The sequence below is a fragment of the Somniosus microcephalus genome, chromosome 2, assembly GCF_052327205.1.
Source record: "Somniosus microcephalus isolate GS21.2 chromosome 2, FLI_Smic_1.0, whole genome shotgun sequence".
NCBI lineage: Eukaryota > Metazoa > Chordata > Chondrichthyes > Squaliformes > Somniosidae > Somniosus > Somniosus microcephalus.
Window position 1 is genome coordinate 127293415 of NC_140988.1, and position 19211 is coordinate 127312625.

Below are 19211 nucleotides of genomic sequence, written 5' to 3' on the forward strand. Positions count from 1 at the left end.
GTTCTCTTGTATACAAATTTCTCTCTGATGCCCTTTTTCCACGAAATCCCATATATCAGATTGTATAGAAAAAGCATCTCTTTGTGGTGCATGATACTAAGTTAAAATTAACCATCACTCTGTTTCTTATTTACAGTTTGAGAATTTGGTGGAGAGTGATGAGGTACGTTTACGTCAGCTCCCTTGGGGAATCTGTCAAAGTGCACTTATTGACTATTAGCATTTAACTGTATCACAGCTGTGTTCCCAGCAGACTCATGAGATCACCATTAAGTCTATCTAATGCTACAACTGAGGCTAGACAAAAGGTCTCAAGCTGTGAAACAGCACGGGAAATTCTATCATCCGTGTGTCAAATTTTGGAAGTTAAGAATCAGCATTTGCATGCTCCATGTTTCCAAACATTAATTTCTGTGATCTTTTAAATCTAGGATTTATTGTTCAGAAGAAATGGGAAAACCATTTAGAATTATTATTTTTTTTCCCTAAATATACTAAAGTGATCTTGTTTTACTTTGCTTTATTACAAAGTATTTTCCTAGTTCTCAACAAATAGCATCTATATTTGAGGTACCGTCTATCCTCCATTGATCTCGTAGTAATTGCATATAAATGTATAAGAAGATATATGGCATAAATAAAGCCTATGATAATTGCCTATCCTATTTTGGTATCATGGTAATAAAACATCATAAATAACAAACAGTGAAGACCATACCAAAATGTTTTAACTTGTATAGGATAGTATTTCCTGGACAAACGGTGAGATTAATGGTATTCTGGAATACAGTGCATGTGTTTGACAGGAAGTGCAGAGAACCATATTCTCTTATAGTGTAAATTAGGTAATTTTTGCAGGGCAAAGTATTTGCAAGAGTGAGCTTAATGGAAAAGCTTGCTTAGCTATAATTTCTCACCCTTGACCCTTGCTGTTATGTAAAATGATGTGCACAGGCAGACCTTTTAAGAATAAAGTATTGTTCTTGGGAACTTCCAGACTCGAGCATTGTGCTGCCTGAGTGAAAACAGACTGCAGTAGAAGCTATCAAGCACATGGGTGCAGTCCTTCCAGCATATTTTTTACATAAGGAGATGCCCAAGTTATGCTTATCCACTTTAAAACTGCTTCATGTCAAACTGGTGGTCACTGCATATGGCAAAGTGAAAACCAATGGGTTTTGAAAAGGTTGAGGCTAAAACTCAAACAGAAAATATTAAATCTACCCTGTTTCACGCTACTGATCGCTTGAATCAAGTTAGAGTAATGCCATTTGCTGTTCATTGATACTGCTGCACGAATAGTTACCCGAGTAACATTGCATGTCACTGTTGGTAATTTTGTATAGTGTTCATGATTTTGATTTATAGAAATACAACTACCCATACTATGCTACTTTCCAAAACATTTTTATGCAATTTTATGGTAAACATGACAGAAACAGACATAATTGTTTACTTATTAGGATGGAAGACTGATTTGAAATGTGCAAAAATAAAACTCTTGTAAACATTTTCACATTTACAGTAGTAAAAAAGTTAAGTTTCTGATATTAGTGATATCACTGTTAAATCTGGTGTAAATTTCTAAAGTTTTATGTAATCAACCACTAGAGAAAGAAAATATACTTTTCCAGTTTATACAAATCGCTTTCCACACATATGGAGCACCCTCAGAATATTTAAGTTTTATCACCTGATACAGTTCCTAGGAAAGGCTCACAAAGGGTTATAGGCCCAGGTTAATGGTAGCCAGAGGCTACGTCTGCAAAAGTGGCAGTCCATCAATGATGAACAAGAGTGCTGAGTGTAATCACCAATTGCTGGCCCTGTTGACTAATTCAATCATAAGCTTGCAGTAGGCAATAGATGCAACAAATTTGGTGTGCTTTTAATTTAGTATTTGGTCGATATTGTTTGTTAAAACAAAATGAACAGACAAAAATTGCGAAGTTTTCATGATGTAAAATGTAAAAAAAGCAATCCCCCCTTTAAGGATCTTTCCTGTGTGTAAATACAATAAAGTTACATTTTATGTCAGGCAGGTATTAGAATTAATTTCGACAGTTTGATTTTGAAGTCCTTTGATAATGCATAAACATTTTGTCTCCTATTAACAAAATATTCATAAATGAAATTATTTTCATACCTTTATTTTTACTCTCGACTGTGGCATGCTGCTTCTGAAATGCAAATCTCACAGCGTTAACACTGTCCTGTAATGCTAGTGCATACACTTACTGTGCCACAAGCTGTAAGACATGGATTCTAATACTTTACAGTACTTTACAATGTCTTGTATGTAAACTCTAAACGTTTAAACTGTATGGCACAAGATGGATGAAAAATGATTGCTTAAGCATTTTAAAAGTGTTTTTTTTTTAATATTGTGATTTTTATTTTATTTTTACAGGCTGAAAGCCCAGGATTCAACCAGAGGTAAGAAGCTTGAAAAGTGGTATAATTGAAGGAGTACATTTTGTAGCTGAATCCTGACTTATTTGTGTGTCCATAGGAGTTAGCTAAGTCATTCAGCTTAACCTTCAAATTAAAATAAAATTCTTCCTCTTTTAATCTGTACATAAAGATCATCCAAACAAACGTTCTTTCCCTCTGAGGTCCTACACGTGCAGAGGTGGAGAAACCTACTCTTTACTATATAGCCTCAAACTCGTGGAAGGTAATAATCACCTTTTTGGATGATGGCCTAGTTAGAGGGTGAATTTATTTCCCCTCTCTCAATCTTGGGCACTGCTGAGGCTACTTGCAGTACCTCTGCTGTTGCCAACTGATGATCTGTTAGGAGTTTTTTTTTTAAAAAGGGAGTCGGGCACAACGTTTGCATTGAAATGGTAACAGAGTTATGGAAAAAAAAAAAGGTTGCTGAAGCTTGCATACAAATGGATTCAAGAGACAATTGAGCATGTTTCTAGAAAGAGAGAAGGAATTAAGGGATACGTGAGAAGATGGGTAGGTAGGGTTGATCTATGAAAAAGCAATGTTTATTTTAAATGAGTTAACACTTGTGTTAAAATGGCAGACAGAAGAATATTATACAAGCGTGTTATGTTCTTCCAATAGTAATTTCTAGGCTATTCAGTCTTGAAAGCAAAACTGTAAAATTGAAAGTTCATCCAAACTGAACACACTGATTTATCTTGAATTGTTCAACAAGAATGGCACAAGAATGTTCGCAGTTCTAATCCTGATGAATAATGAAATCAGCTTTTGCTTTGATTCTGTTTGAATTATGTGGTTTTTCATATTAAGCTTTTCTAAGTTTAAAATGAGCTGCTGTGTTGGTAATTTGAGATAGAGGGAGAAAATCGCTTATTAAAAAATTAGAACATTCTAAAATCCTAGATGGTAACATATATTTCAAGTGTAAAGAAAACAAAATATGTATACCTGGAGTCTGAAATTTTCAAGGAATTACAACTGCCCCTGTTTACATGTAGCTATAATTATCTAGATTTGTCTATATACACTAGCGGCTTTAAAGGCACAGGCTATTTTAGCAACTAAACATCACAATCATACTCCAAATCTAAGACTACCTGTGCGAAAACTACATAAGATCCACTAGCATCTGCCTGTATTCTGCAAAATACATCCTGTCAGTTACACTTGATGTGTTGCATTCAAGTTTCTATGTCACACTTCAAAAGAAAAGTATTAAAATACAAAGTCAATCAGTTGGTAAGAGTCACGATGTTTACTTCAGCAGCAGAATATTACACTGTGTTAAATGGTATAACATGATCCTTGTAAAAGACTTTGAGCAATGCCATGGGATCTCCAACAGTTTAAGTAAAACTCGAGAAACATCCATCACGCTCCAAGTATCATGTATGCAAACTCCTGCACCACATTTTATATTTTAAAAAAACATTGCGATAGAAATAACGCTCAGCGTTATTATGGAGTAAATTAGACAGCAACCTTATGGCATGTGCACATGGAAATTCGGAAGTTATTGTCCGATTTGCCCTGCTCCTTCACTACACTGGTACGTCGCTGATAGATTCAGCATTGAAATCCATGTAAGGGCATGAAATTGCAGTACTTGTGCACTAGTTACCCACTAAACACTCCAGAAAAAGTTAAGGCAGGTGCATTCAGAAATTTTAATGGTGTGATAAGTAATTAAGGCTGCCAAACAACCTCTCTGGCTCTTGAAATGTAACTTTACAAGTATGGAGTCTCATTCCTTCAGAATTTAGTTACTGTTGGAGATCTAAAAAAAAATTAAATTTTTATAAACTTTTTCTTTCTGTTCCTTTTATCTCTCTCTCTCTCTCTCTCTCTGTTAATCCCATCTTTCTTTCCCTCTCTATTTCTCTTTCTGTGCATGATTTTACATTGAATTAAATATTCTAACTTGCACTTCCTGGTTTAGACTCTGCGTGCCTCTGTCCGGATTCTTCAGTCTGATTCGTTGAAGAGACACGCTGTTGCTTGATCTGCTCTCTCACGCCACATATCCTCTGTAGAGGGCGCTGTGCTAGATCAGATGCCCGATGTCAGCAAGTTGCCACGAAAAGTCTGGGGGCAGCTGTAAGCGCAATGAACGGCAAGCGCCGTTCCTTCGCCACTGTCCGCAAAATCCGGACCATTAAGAATAGAAAAAGAAAGCCAAATATTTTGAATTTACAGAGACGTTTCCTCAGTAGCAGAAAATGCCTAATTGAAATGTTAGGATGTGCCTAAGACAGTCAACCCCTAATTGACTTGAGGATGTTAGAAATTAGACCATGGGGCCTTAAAGGGACAGATTCTTTGCAGCAAAATAAAACCTTGTGCTTTATATAGGATAATGCTCTGTCTTTATAAAACAGCCTGTACTCCAACTTTCTGTGAACAATGGTATGGGAGACATGATACTAATTCTTACATTCTAAGAGTCTGTAGGCATATGACTGCTTTAAGGTAATACATTTGATTATTTGTCTTTTTAGAATATGCATTTACGTAAACCCTATAGTGCCCCTTGCATTGTGTAAAATGTAGCAGCTACAGTGCTCTACACTGCCTGGAGCTCGTTAGTACTATAATACCTTACTGTAGTAATGTGGCAATCTTTGTAATGTCATGACTGGGGCAGGCTCGATGGACCAACCGGTCTTTTTGTATGCTCGGGTGTTCTTATTAAGAGCAGGTAATTGGAGCTTAATTCATGGTCATAGAAAAAAATTCTGCTGCCTAGGCCTTAAGCTCTGGAATTCCCTCCCTAAGCCTCTCTACCTCTCTTTCCTCCTTTAAGACGCTTCTTAAAACCTACCTCCTTGACCAAGCTTTTGGTCACCTGCCCTAATATCTCCTTTATGTGGCTCAGTGTCAAATTTTGTTTTATAACACTCCTGTGAAGCGCCTTGGGACGTTTTACTACGTTAAAGGCACTGTATAAATACAAGTATTTGAATAAAAAAATTTCAAGAATCTTTTGTTACACCTACTCCTCACCTAACCTTTTATTATAAAGCTAAACTGTATTACTAGAATTGTAGTATTTTTTTTTTGAACTTGTTCCTTTGCCAGACTTTCGTTTTTTATAAACAGAAACTTGCAGTCTTGTATTGAGATTTTTGGAACTGTCAATCAGATCATGATGCTAGCTTCTCTCTAGAATGAGGTATTGACAGCACCCTGGGAAAACAAAGACTGAATAATTTTGTGGCTATGATCTTAAAGAAGTTCAAACCAAAATAAGATTTTTTTTTTTTTTTAATTCATGTTTGGGATATGGACGTCACTAGCAAGGCCAGCATTTCTTGCCCATACCTAGTTGCCCTTGCAAAAGTAGTGGTGGGCCGCCGCCTTGAACAGCTGCAGTTCACATGAAGAATTTTAAAATGTTTTTAATAAATAGCTATCGTGTGGCATAATCTTTGTTGTGTTTTGTTAATCCTAACCACAATAGTACTTTTGATGTGAATCCGGTTACTGCAGTCACTGCCTCTTCCAATTTTGACAGACCAATTAATGAAGATGAAGTCCAAATCCTTCACAATAGACAGTATGATGCTATTACTCAGAAGCAAGTGGCAATGGACACACAGCTCCAGACCGAGGTACAATGCAGATGATTTAGTTTGTTCTTTGCTGTTTAAGTGTTCAAATAATTAAAATGTTTTTAAGTTGCTGGCTTTCAAAATATTAATACCAAAAATTACCTGTGTTGGAAGCTTTGGCCTGCTGTTGTACTAGTAATGGTAGTAGTAGTATGAAAGCAGAACCCTCCTGCAGAATTGTTTGTAATGTTCCTGTCCACCATTCAGCAGTGTTTATTTTGCTTGCAACGTCAAACCCAAGGAGCACTAGATTTATTTAGCATAGTAGCTAGAGAATATAGAGAGATACAGAAGTCCAACTTGTAATTAAAGAGAGCAGATCTCCTCTGTACTGCTCTGTCAGCTGAATGGGCAGTCATGTGCACTTTTCAGCGCCAGTCTATTCTATGGGTTGACCGAGGAATGTCTACTGCAGGTGAGATAGACATACTTCTGTTGTGTAGCTCATGAGATTTCATTCACATTCTGTGTGACCACTGATTCCTGTGACATTGAAATACTAGTAGTTATATACAGCATGTCTGTAACTCTAATTCAATAGAAAGTAATGATTCGAAGGCGGACGGGCTCAAGTAGGACATTGCATTGCAGAAACTTTGATTATGAATTTATTAGAAAACAATAAATGCCTCAGCCTTCTGTGCATTGCAATGGGGAATAATTTGGTGTTATGCATGATCCCATATCAAATTAATTTCTACCACCCCTGTGGGAATTTTTCAGAAATGGTTTTATTGATTCATTTTTCACAATGCGAGCAACCTCAAGGTATTAAAATTTAGTATGGTTGTTGAAGTGGCAGTTGTGATCTAAATGGATGAGAGTTGAAGTCTTTTGCCTGGAATATCCTTAGTCCATTATCAGTTAATTTCTCCTAAACATAGATTCGAAATACGTTGGGAATTAATGGAAATTATATTCCTATAAACCACATTTTAATTAATTTATCCTCGGAGAATACTCTATTCAGTATCTTTCCTCAAACGTCTGAGTTGAAGTGTCCCATCTCTTCTCCTAGCTGACAAATGACCAGTAGCATGATGAGCAGGTTGAAGTATTGGGCAATGCATAGCTTCTTCAGCCACAAACGTGCATGATGAATACCACAGTAGCTGTGCTGCCTGGCCAGACTAGTTTTGCTTTACACTTTAACTCTCTTGAATCAATTCAATTTGTTACAGAAATACTGATATAATTGGTACTTTTGCAGACTTTAGGTGACACAGCAAATTACAAACATTATCCTTTCACCGCTTGAATATAAATTTAGCCCAACACACACTTTTTAAAAGGTATTTTCTCTTTTGCCCTTGCCACCGACTCTGCCTGAGTGAGAGGAGCAGGCAGGTATTCCCCGGCCTCTACGAGTGTCGGTCTAAAATCAACCGCTGGGGCACCAGCCAGGAGTGATTCTCTACCCTTCCTTTGTGGAAGCATGTGGTCTCTGCTCTCTGCTTTCCAACAATTGTGCACCTGAGACTGGGGGGTTACTGGTGTGAACCCACATCATACTACTCTGTGGCATATCATTCTTGTGTCCAACATTTTCAGTCAGCCTCTTATAGCTGTTAATATTTCTAAGAACTGAACAGTCTCAGTTCAATTTTCAGTGGATAGCTGAGGTTAAGCCATGTTATTAAGTGATGCAGGGTGAATTCTGCACTGTTACTTACATGGGAATGAGTAAGGTTACTGAACGAAAAAAATAAGAAAATCCATTTCTCTCTGCTGTCATTCCTCGCCTTGATGGGTAGAAAAAATTTCATACTCCAGTTGGTACCTTTTGAGCAACTGAGCAAGCAGTCTAGAAATGAAGCCCAATAATATTCCTAGCTGGTTCAACATTGTGAGTTCAAGTAAAATTTCCTTTTTCAGCTAAGGGCAATAACATGGTCGGCACCAGAAGTGAAAACAGTCAGCAATGATAAGAGACAGAGTGAAAAAATATTGTAATATCAGACCATCGAACTTTGTATTCTGGAAATAAATAATTTAAATTGTTTCCATTATTTCAGATTCTTATAATTGGATGAATAGGTGAAAGCCACTTGCACATCAGTCTATGTGTACCTGTGTAGTTTTGTTTTTTAACTCTCCTATAAAAATCAGTTTACACTTCTAAAAATCCATTAAATCATGAATATAAAACTCCAAAGATCTTCCAACATCTTGTCTTGTATGAAAGCCTTAAAATGTGAGAGAGGTTGGAACAAAGAACAGTCCAACCAAAGACTCGTATGGAAATGAAAGAGTTAACTATATTAGAAGATGTAAGAAATAAGATAAATCATCCTCTCTGTGTGTAACATGTTGTAGCCCTAAGTACCAGTTTCAAAAGATACCCAATTCCTAGTTGCACACTGCCCCAACTGATGCCTCCAGACTAATTTCAAAGATCTGATCTGAGTTTTACAACTGCTTTCGGGCATGTCCGAGACAAATCCTTTGGAAGATCACCCTCGCCAAAAGGACGGAGATGATTGGAGCAAGGAACTTGACACCATTTTATTTACCTCCTTCCTCTGGATTGTACCTGTTGAATAATTGATGTACCTGCCGACGTCAACATGTACTTTTTGTTTCACAGCATAGATATCTGATGAGGACAGGGAGAGGAATATGTTTGCAGAGCTGGTTCTGTGCTTCTCTGATACTAAAAGCCGAGCAGGGATGCCAGACTTTTGACATGGGAAATTTCCCTGTAGTTCACCTTTGCGTGCACATGCTCCTTCCTAACCCTCAGCAGCCCTGCAGGCCTCAAACCAATCAACTTCTGATTTGACATCAACACAGGATGTACAAATATCTGTGGGATGAAATGGGAATAATATCTACATTCATATTATTTTAAAAGATAGAATTGATGCTGTAGGACGTTGATGCAAGTTTTTTCTTGCACGGCTGGTTCTCATGTTTCTTTGAAATATTGGATTACAGAAGTATTAACTAGTAGTCCCTTGGGCTTAAAGAGGTTGTGAAAAGGACTTGTTAGTTGGGAAATGTAAGTGAAGTGTAGAGCTAAAAGACTACAAACATCAAATGCTGACATTTTTAAAAACTGTTTTAAAGAACTTCAGCTCTTTTGCAGTTATGTTTACTTTAAGTTACGAGGTAACCAACTGTTCAAGATATATTCACACCTGCAATGCTCCTGTTCCTCCTTGCTGTTTCCCTCCCCCTATATTCCCTCTGAACTTGCATATGCTTTGCCTACACAAAAGAGGATCTCGCTAGTGGCATAGATTATGCATTCTGCTAGTGGTGTATATGACACTGCACCCAATTTTTCCTTTCCCCCTGTAGTGAGATGATTGACCTCTGCCCAATCCGTCCCATTCAGTGTGGTTGTGATGAACTCCATAGAATGGGGAATAGGGCTTGTGCCCCTCCAGTTGATCATGTACTATGTTGTCTGCAGGAGCACCTTTTGAAATTAGGAAAACGTAGCAGAATCAAAATTAAAACAGAGGTGGACTGCTCCTCACGCCAGTTTAGTGTGTTAATTGGGCATTGTTTTTCAGTGGGCTGTCCAAAATCTGTGAAGAAATAATTAAGCATGTATTATTTACCAGGTTTTAAGAGAGGTTGCCAGACATTGTTAGTCAACTCCTTGTATGAACATCTAATAAAACATGGAAATGTATTTTGGCAATCAAATGATTAAATATTGTGCTTAAGCGACAGGACCCTTATTTTTGGCATATAATTTAATACAATCCAATGTGTTATTTAGAAAAATTATGGTTTTACATTTTTTTAAAAAGGCAGGTTTCTATATTAAAGTTAAATAATAAATTATTCCTGTTGCATATTGGCAGTTGCTCTATCTCTGATAACTGTGCAAAGAAGGACATATAGGTGGCCATTTTGATTAGAATTGTTTTCTTGGCCAATGCCAATATGAGTGGGATTGCCATTACAGTGGATACAGTTTTAGTTTTAACCATTCCCCCTCTCTTTTCCCCCCCCCCCCACAAATCTGAGGGTAACTGGCACCCATAGAACTGAACATCAACAGCTTTGAGAGAAAAAGGGGAAATTGGGAACAAAAAAAACAATTTTCCACCATGTGATTTTTAAAACTGAATTCACAGACAAATATATTTAATTGCTGCTGTGGAAAAAAACAAATAAAATACTGAGTTGTATTCAAAGAGGGTTAGAATGCAAATCAAAATACAGTAAACTCTCGTTTAAACGGCACCTAATCAACCGGAATTCTTTAATAACCGGTAAAATAGATGACCGGTAATCTTGCCGAATCCATCCATTATTTGTTTTTCCAAGGCCGAGTTAGTCACTGGTTTTTATTTTTTTATGTTAAAAATTGCCTACCTCTCTGTTATCTGGAACTTTTAATCAACCGGCACCATCCCGGTCACGTCGGTGCTGGATTCAAAAGAGTTTACTGTAGTATGATATTGTGTCGCGCAGTGGTTTACTCCATCTGGAGTAGATGTATGGAATAAGTTACCAGGGAAGGCCATTGAAACAAATAATATCATAGGCTCAAAAGACAACCACATCTTTATCTGAAAAAGAGCAAATTAGGGAATATGGTAAGAAGGTGAGAAGATGAGTTGAGATAACCAAAAAAGAATTGGGGCAAATTATTTCCCTGTTCTTAAAATACCGATGTTCCTAACCATGCTACGATCTACTTGTGCTTGAAACTAAAGGCCAAGTTTTCGTATTGACGTGAGCAATATCTCACCCAGGAGTTTTAGTAGAAATAGTAAAACTAAAAATCACCATTCTCATCCTGTTTAAGTTTGATTTTCCGCACTTTATGATTTCCTTTTCTTTTGCTTTCATTTTTAATTAAGTTGTGCATTCTTTGTTTTTGTGTTGTATTCATACATAGGAACACTAAGCTGTTGCTCAAAATGCTTGTGACGTAATTTTGTTTTTCTAGAGAGGTTTATCATTTTGTTAACACTTTTTATTTCGTTCACATGCAGTTAGCTGCACAAGAGGAGCAGTTAAGGATAGAAGAAGCAGCATTTTATGCTGCACAACGTGAAGCAGCCAGGGCAGCAAAGCAGAAAAAGCTTTTGGAGGTGAGGGCATGAAGCCCCTATTTGGTTTTGGATCTGGAAAATTCTTTATTCATCTCTTGTTAACAGGCCATATTTAAAGTGACCATACACTATTACAGTAAGCTTTGTTTGAAACAACAAAAGGTCTTCTCTAGTTTAGAATGCTGTGCTTATTTTAAATTAATTATTGCTTATAAATCCAAACCTAGACGTGTGTTCGTTTTAGGAGATCTCGTCACTGGTACTGCATTGAATCAAATAGGCCAGCAAAACTTCAGTTTCTGCATCGCTGCAGCTTGATGCATGAAGCACAGTATAACTCTAATTTGAGTTTGTCAATCTGAGTGCAATCAAAATGTTGGAAGCCTTGAGGAATCCGCCTTGGATCTCACATTGGCTGCAGTATAACAGCAACTGATGCAAGTCAACTTTTCAAAATTACACTTTTTTATGGATTATCTCTGCTAGACGACCTTTTAAGTTTTACTCATCATTAACATCAAAATTTCACTGATATTCCAATGCTGGTGAGCAGATCACTGTGTATGGGTTTAAGTACACAAGTGCAGAGCTCTGTTTTGCCTGACTACAGTGCAGGTACAAAACTGCAGGTATAATTATGCTGCCAGCTCATGCCACTCTAAATGTAAGCTAGTGTTTTATTGCAGGTGCCAGTTTAAGTAACACCAGTTCATTTAGGATTTCTGCCATCCTGACTACACATTCTTATTTGATAATCTTGACATCACCTGTAATCTGCATTGACCAATTTTTCCACTGTTATGATCAGAGCAAGTGGCAATTGCTTTATATGAAGAGGGTAACCAACCGGGTGCCATCATTTGAAATTTAATCCATTGAATTTGATATTCTATGACTACTAGGTTATTGTGAAATTTGATCTTTGATACAAAATCAACCATATAAACATCTGCATCACTGACCGACTTTTAAAACACTATGTCCAAATTGCTTAATGTTGTGGAAAGTAAAGCAGAACACATTAGAAGTTAGAAGCCTACAAAAATTGAAGTACGCTTTGTGGGGGGGGGAAATGAATTTCCAAAGAGAAACCACTTACAATTGACTAAATCCAGCCCTTGCCTGGTTCTACTCTTACCTATCCAGTCGTAGCCAGAGAATCTCCTCTAATGGCTTCTCTTTCCACCCCTGCAACATTATTTCTGGAGTCCCCCAGAGATCTAGCCTGGGCTATCCTATTTCTCAAGTACACACTGCCATTGTTTTCGGCCCCTGCCACAAACTCCGTTCTCTCGCCATCGATTCCATCCTCTTCTCTGGCCATTGTCTCAGGCTGAACCAGACTGTTCACAATCTCAGCATCTTATTTGACCCTGAGCTGAGCTTTCAACCCCATATCCTCTCCATGACAAAGACCGACTGCTTCCATCTCTGCCCCTGCCACAGCTTATCTGATGCTGGAACCCTCATACATGCTTTTTTATTACCTTCAGACTCTACTATTCCAATGCTGTCCTGGTCGGTTTTCCATCTTCCACTCTCCATAAACTTGTGACCATCCTATGCTTCCCATATCCTAACCCGCACCAGGGGGGGTCTCGCCTATCATCCCTGTGCTCGCTGACCTACATTGGCTCCCAATCCTCCACCACCTTTATTTTAAAATGCTCATCTTCATGTTCAAATCCCTCCTTGGCCTCACCCCTCCCTATCTCTGTAACCTCCTCCAGCCCTACAATTGTCCAAGAACTGTCTGTTCCTCCAACTTTAGCCTCTTGTGCATCATCCCCCCACTCCTTTCGCCCCACTATTGACTGTTGTGCCTTCAGCCTTATAGGCTCTAAGCTCTGGAATTCCCTTCCTAAACCTCTGTCTCTCTCTATCTCTCTCCTCCTTTAAGACCCTTCTTAAAACCAAGCTTTTGACCACCATTTCTAACATCTTCCTTGGCTCAGTGTCAACTTCTGTCTGAGTGTGTTCCTGTGAAGTGCCTTGGGACATTTTTTTACGTTAAAGATGCTACATAAATACAAGTTGTTGTTGAAGTATTGAACTATTTTGGGCAGACCACCTGGGCAATATTACAAAATGTAAAATCAAATGACCAATTTGAAGTCAAAAAGCAATTAAAATCATTATTTTTTAAATTTTGCTTCAGCATATGTTTCTTTTTCAAGTTGCACGTGAACCTGTTCACTTCATTGTGTATTTTACTGATTGTTTTGCTATAAATAATAGGAAATACTTGGTGAAACAACATACTCCTAAAGTAGTCATGAAACAGTAAAACCCAGGGAAAGAATTTCAAGATTAGTTCAGATTTCGACTGATAGATTCTGAAAAGCATCATTTAGTAAGACAGTTGATTCTGAGCAGAATATGAAAGTTCATTTTGTTTGGAAACTAATTACCTTACAAAGGTTTATGTTCTTAAGGTTTTTACTTAACTTTTCTTGCTCTTTTGCTTTTCGCTTTACAGCTCTCTAATGTTTAACCTATTCAAAATAACCTTGATTGCAGTCTCACCTGTAAATTAGATATGTTGTATATTTTACTGCTTCGCTCCCTCCTCTGGCTTCTGGTCTGAAAATTAAGTTATATTATACTGTATGCAAAGATGACTCCTTAACCAATCTCTGTGCTTTATAGCAACAAAGATTGCAAAAGGTGAAACAGAGGGCCAAGTCTGCTGCAAACCCTGATCAACAAAAAGGGTGAGGACTTTTTTTTTTAATATTAAAGACGTTTCCAGTGAGTTTTTATGTAGAAGTTACAATTCAGTTTTTAATTTGCAGATAATGTAAACTAATATCTTGTCATTTTTGTAACACAAGCATTAGTTGTGGTTTTTGTTTTGAATTCTAATAAATCTTTTGATGGATTGTTTGCTCTAAGACATTCAGGTGGCAGCGCACACAGGAGTTACAAACTTGTAGCATAAGATAGCTTCCCCAGTAGTGCAGATGGTGAGGGCAATGAGCAACTGAGCCAAACAAACAAAGATCTGGACTAAGTTGGCCAATCTCAGCCAGTGGCAGTAGTGGCACTATAATTGGCCTCAACGCCTGCGGATTAAGGAATGGAAAATCAGTTCTTTCCTGGTTCTGTTTGTTATCCTTGTGATGCACTCAGTAGTCAGATAGCCTGCCGACTCACACTTAAGCATGCTATTTAGGCTATCACTTCAAGGCTGTACTGAGAGAGCGTTGCATTGTTTGAGGTGCGATCGTTTAGATAAATAGAGGCTCCATCTGCTTGTTCAGGTGGATGTAAGACACCCCTTGGTACTAGAAGAGCAGGGAGTTTGCCCAGTGTCTTAGCCAACATTCCCCTTAATCATCCATATTCAAGGGAATACAAACCTAGTCTATGCAATCTGTCCTCATAATTTAACCCTTTTAGCCCTGGTATCATTCTGGCGAATCTGCGCTGCACCCCTCCAAGGCCAATATATCCTTCCTGAGGTGTGGTGCCCAGAACTGAAAGCAGTACTCCAGCTGGGGTCTGACCAGAGCTCTGTAAAGCTGTAACATAACTTCCACCCCTTAGTATTCCAGCCCTCTTGAGATAAAGGCCAACATTCCATTAGAAAATAAAAACATAAGAAATAGGAGCAGGTGTTGGCCATTTGGCCCCTCGAGCCTGCTCCACCATTCAGTAAGATCATGGCTGATCTTCCACCTCAATTCCACTTTCCTGCACTATCTCCATATCCCTTGATTCCCTTAATATTCAAAAATCTATCGATCTCTGTCTTGATATACTCAACGACTGAGCCGCCACAGCCCTCTGGGGTAGAGAATTCCAAAGATTCACCACCCTCTGAGTGAAGACATTTCTTCTCATCTCAATCCTAAATGACCAATCTCTTAATCTGAGACTGTGACCCCTGGTTCTAGACTCCCCAGCCAGGGGAAACATCCTCCCTGCATCTACCCTGTCAAACCCTGTAAGAATTTTGTATGTTTCAATGAGATCACCTCTCATTCTTCTAAACTCTAGAGAATATAGGCCTAGTCTACTCAATCTCTCCTCATAGGATAATCCCCTCATCCCATGAACCAGTCTGGTGAACCTTCGTTGCACTCCCTCTGTGGCAAGTATATCCTTCCTTAGGTAAGGAGACCAAAACTGTACACAATACTCCAGGTGTGGACTCACCAGGGCCCTATATAATTGCAGTAAGGCGTTGTTACTCTTGTACTCAAATCCTCTTGTAATAAAGGCCAACATAGCATTTGCTTTCCGAATTGCTTGCTGTACCTGCATGTTAACTTTCATTGATTCGTGTACAAGGACACCCAGGTCCCTCTGAATACCAACATTTCCCAATCTCTCTCCATTGAAAAAATACTCTGCTTTTCTATTTTTCCTACCAAAGTGGATAACTTCACATTTCTCCACATTATATTCCATTTGCCATGTTCTTGCCCACTCACTTAGCTTGTCTATATCCCCCTTGAAGCCTCTTTGCATCCTCCTCACAACTTACATTCCCATCCAGCTTTTTATCTTCTGCATATATTACAAAAGCAAAATACTGCGGATGCTGGAAATCTGAAATATTACATTTGGTCCCTCACCCAAATCATTGATATAGATTTTGAATAGCTGAGGCCCAAGCACTGATCCCTGCGGTACCCCACTAGTCACCGCCTGCCACCCCGAAAAAGAGCCATTTATTCCTACTCTGTTTTCTGTCCATTAACCAATTTTCAATCCATGCCAGTATATTACCCCCATCCCATGAGCCCTAATTTTGTTCAATAATCTCTTGTGTGGCACCTTATCGAATGCCTTCTGAAAATCCAAATACACCACATCCACTGGGTTTCCCCTTGTCTATTCTGCTAGTTACAACCTCAAAAATCTCCAACAGGTTTGTCAAACCATTTCCCTTTCATAAATCCGTGTTGACTGTGCCCCAATCCTATTATTGTTTTCTAAGGAAAAAATTTAACATAAGAACATAAGAAGCAGGAGTAGGAGTAGGCCATACAGCCCCTCGGGCCTGCTCTGCCATTCAATAGGATCATGGCTGATCCGAATCTAGACTCACGTCCACTTCCCTGCCCTCTCCCCGTAACCCCTAATTCCCTTATCTGCTAATAAACTGTATCTCCATTTTAAATTTATTTAATGTTGCAGCTTCCACAGCGCTCTGGGGTAGCAAATTCCATAGATTTACTACCCTCTGAGTGAAGAAGTTTCTCCTCCTCTCAGTTTTGAAAGGGCAGCCCCTTATTCTAAGATTATGTCCCCTAGTTCTAGTCTCACCCATCAGTGGAAACATCCTCACCGCATCCACCCGATCAAGCCCCCTCACAATCTTTTATGTTTCGATAAGATCGCCTCTCATTCTTCTGAACTCCAATGAGTAGAGGCCCAAACTACTCGACCTTTCCTAATACGTCAACCCCCTCATCTCCGGAATCAACCGAGTGAACCTTCTCTGAACCGCCTCGAGAGCAAGTATATCTTTTCTTAAATATGGAAACCAAAACTGCACGCAGTATTCCAGGTGTGGCCTCACCAATACCCTGTATAACTGAAGCAAGACTTCCCTGTTTTTATACTCCATCCCCCTTGCAATAAAAGCCAAGATTCCATTGGCCTTCCTGATCACCTGCTGCACCTGCACACTAACTTTTTATGTTTCATGCACCAGGACCCCCAGATCCCTTTGTACTGTAGCACTTTGCAGTTTCTCTCCATTTAGATAATAACTTGCTCTTTGATTTTTTCTGCCAAAGTGCATAACCTCACACTTTCCAACATTATATTGCATCTGCCAAATCTCTGCTCACTCACTTAGCCTGTCTATGTCCTTTTGCAGGTTTTTTTATGCCCTCCTCACTCACTGTTTTCCCTCCCATCTTTGTATCATCGGCAAACTTGGATATGTTGCACTCGGTCCCTTCCTCCAAATCGTTAATATAGATTGAAAAGAGTTGGGGTCCCAGCACTGACCCCTGCGGAACACCACTGGTTACTGATTGCCAACCTGAGAATGAACCATTTATCCCAACTTTGTTTTCTGTTAGATAGCCAATCTTCCACCCATGCCAGTATATTACCCCCAATCCTGTGATTTTTTTATCTTGATCAGTAATCTTTTGTGTGGAACCTTGTCAAATGCCTTTTGGAAGTCCAAATACACTACATCCACTGGTTCCTCTCTATCCACCCTGTATGTTACGTCATCAAAGAATTCGAGCAAATTTGTCAAACATGACTTCCCCTTCATAAAACCATGCTGACTCTGTCCTATTAAATTATGTTTATCCAAATGCTCTGTTACTGTTTCCTTAATAATGGACTCCAACATTTTGCCAACCACAGATGTTAGGCTAACTGGTCTATAGTTTCCGGCTTTTTGTCTACTTCCCTTCTTAAATAAGGGTGTTACATTAGCAGTTTTCCAATCTGCTGGGACCTTTCCTGAGTCCAGGGAGTTTTGGAAAATAATCACCAATGCATCCACAATCCCTACCGCCACTTCTCTCAAGACCCTAGGATGTAGGCCATCAGGTCCGGGGGATTTATCTGCCTTCAGTCCCATTATTTTACCGAGTACCATCTCCTTAGTGATTTTAATCGTGATTAGCTCCTCCTCCGCCCCCCCCCCCCCCCCCATTGCCCCCTGTTTGTTCAGTGTTGGGATATTTTTAGTGTCCTCTACTGTAAAGACTGATACAAAATATTTGTTCAGCGTCTTTGCCATCTCCATGTTCCCCACCACTAGTTTCCTGGTCCCATCCTCTAAGGGACCAACGTTCACTTTAGCCACCCTTTTTCTTTTTATATAGCTGTAGAAACTCTTGCTATCTGTTTTTATATTTTTTGCTAGTTTACTTTCATAATCTATCTTCCCTTTCTTAATTAATCTTTTAGTTATTGTTTGCTGGCTTTTAAATGCTTCCCAATCTTCTATCCTCCCACTAGATTTGGCTACTTTATATGCCCTTGTTTTCAGTCGGATACTGTCCTTTATTACTTTACTAAGCCACGGATGGCTGTCTTTTCTTTTACTCCCCTTTTTCCTCAGTGGAATATATTTTTCTTGAAAGATGTGAAATATCTCCTTGAATGTAGACCACTGCTCTTGTACCGTCTTACACTTTAATCTGTTTTCCCAGTCCACTTTAGTCAATTCTACTCTCATACCTTCATAGTCTCCTTTATTTAAGCTCAGTACGCTAGTTTGAGATCCAACTCTCTCGCCCTCAAACTGAATTTGGAATTCAACCATATTATGGTCACTCATTCCAAGGGGATCCTTTACTAGGACATTTTTTATTAATCCTGTCTCATTACACAGGACCAGATCTAAGATTGCCTGCCCCCTGGTTGGTTCAGTTACATACTGCTCAAGGAACCCATCCCTAATACACTCTGAACTCTTCCTCAAGGCTGCCATGCCCAATTTGATTAGTCCAGTCAATATGAAAGTAAAATCCCCCATGATTATAGCTGTTCCCTTATTACAAGCCCCAACTATTTCCTGATTTATACACCGACCAACAGAGTTGCAACTGTTAGGCCTATAGACTACGCCCACTAGTGACTTTTTCCCCTTATTATTCCTTATCTCCACCCAAACTGTTTCACTATCCTGATCCTTTGACCCAATATCATTTCTGACTATTGCAGTGATTCCATCCTTGATTAACATAGCAACCCCACCTCCCTTTCCTTCCTGTCTGTCCTTCCTAATTGTCAAATACCCTTGTATGTTTAGTTCCCAGTCATGATCATCTTGCAGCCATGTTTCCGTAATGGCCACCAGATCATACCCATGTGTAGTTATTTGTACTGTCAACTCGTCTATTTTGTTACGAATGCTACGTGCATTCAGATAAAGAACTTTCAAATATGTTTTGTGACAATTTATTCCTGCTTTTACCCCCTTTACTATTTTACCATTATACATTCTGTCCCTTCCTGACATGCTCTGGTTTTTAATTCCCCCACTGCTACCTTGCTCTATTGCCTTCTCCGCTGTCATTTTTATTTTTCGCTCTCTTAAAACCTCCCCCCCACTAATTAGTTTAAAGCCCTCTCTACAGCCCTAGTTATTCGATTCGCCAGGACTCTAGTCCCAGCACTGGCCAAGTGAAGT

At 38.9% G+C, this 19211-nt stretch overlaps 1 protein-coding gene across 2 annotated transcripts in view; it reads left to right on the forward strand.

Annotated features, from left to right (window-relative positions):
• ap1ar (adaptor related protein complex 1 associated regulatory protein) overlaps window positions 1-19211 on the forward strand; it is a 161925-nt gene that overhangs the window by 58631 nt on the left and 84083 nt on the right. The window contains exons 3-7 of one of the 2 annotated variants that reach the window (XM_085962221.1): window positions 137-163; window positions 2411-2436; window positions 5972-6068; window positions 11030-11128; window positions 13739-13803. In XM_085962221.1, the coding sequence (XP_085818347.1) occupies window positions 137-163; window positions 2411-2436; window positions 5972-6068; window positions 11030-11128; window positions 13739-13803 (314 nt within the window). The remainder of the gene's footprint in view (window positions 1-136; window positions 164-2410; window positions 2437-5971; window positions 6069-11029; window positions 11129-13738; window positions 13804-19211) is intronic. The other variant, XM_085962222.1, reaches the window with a different exon arrangement.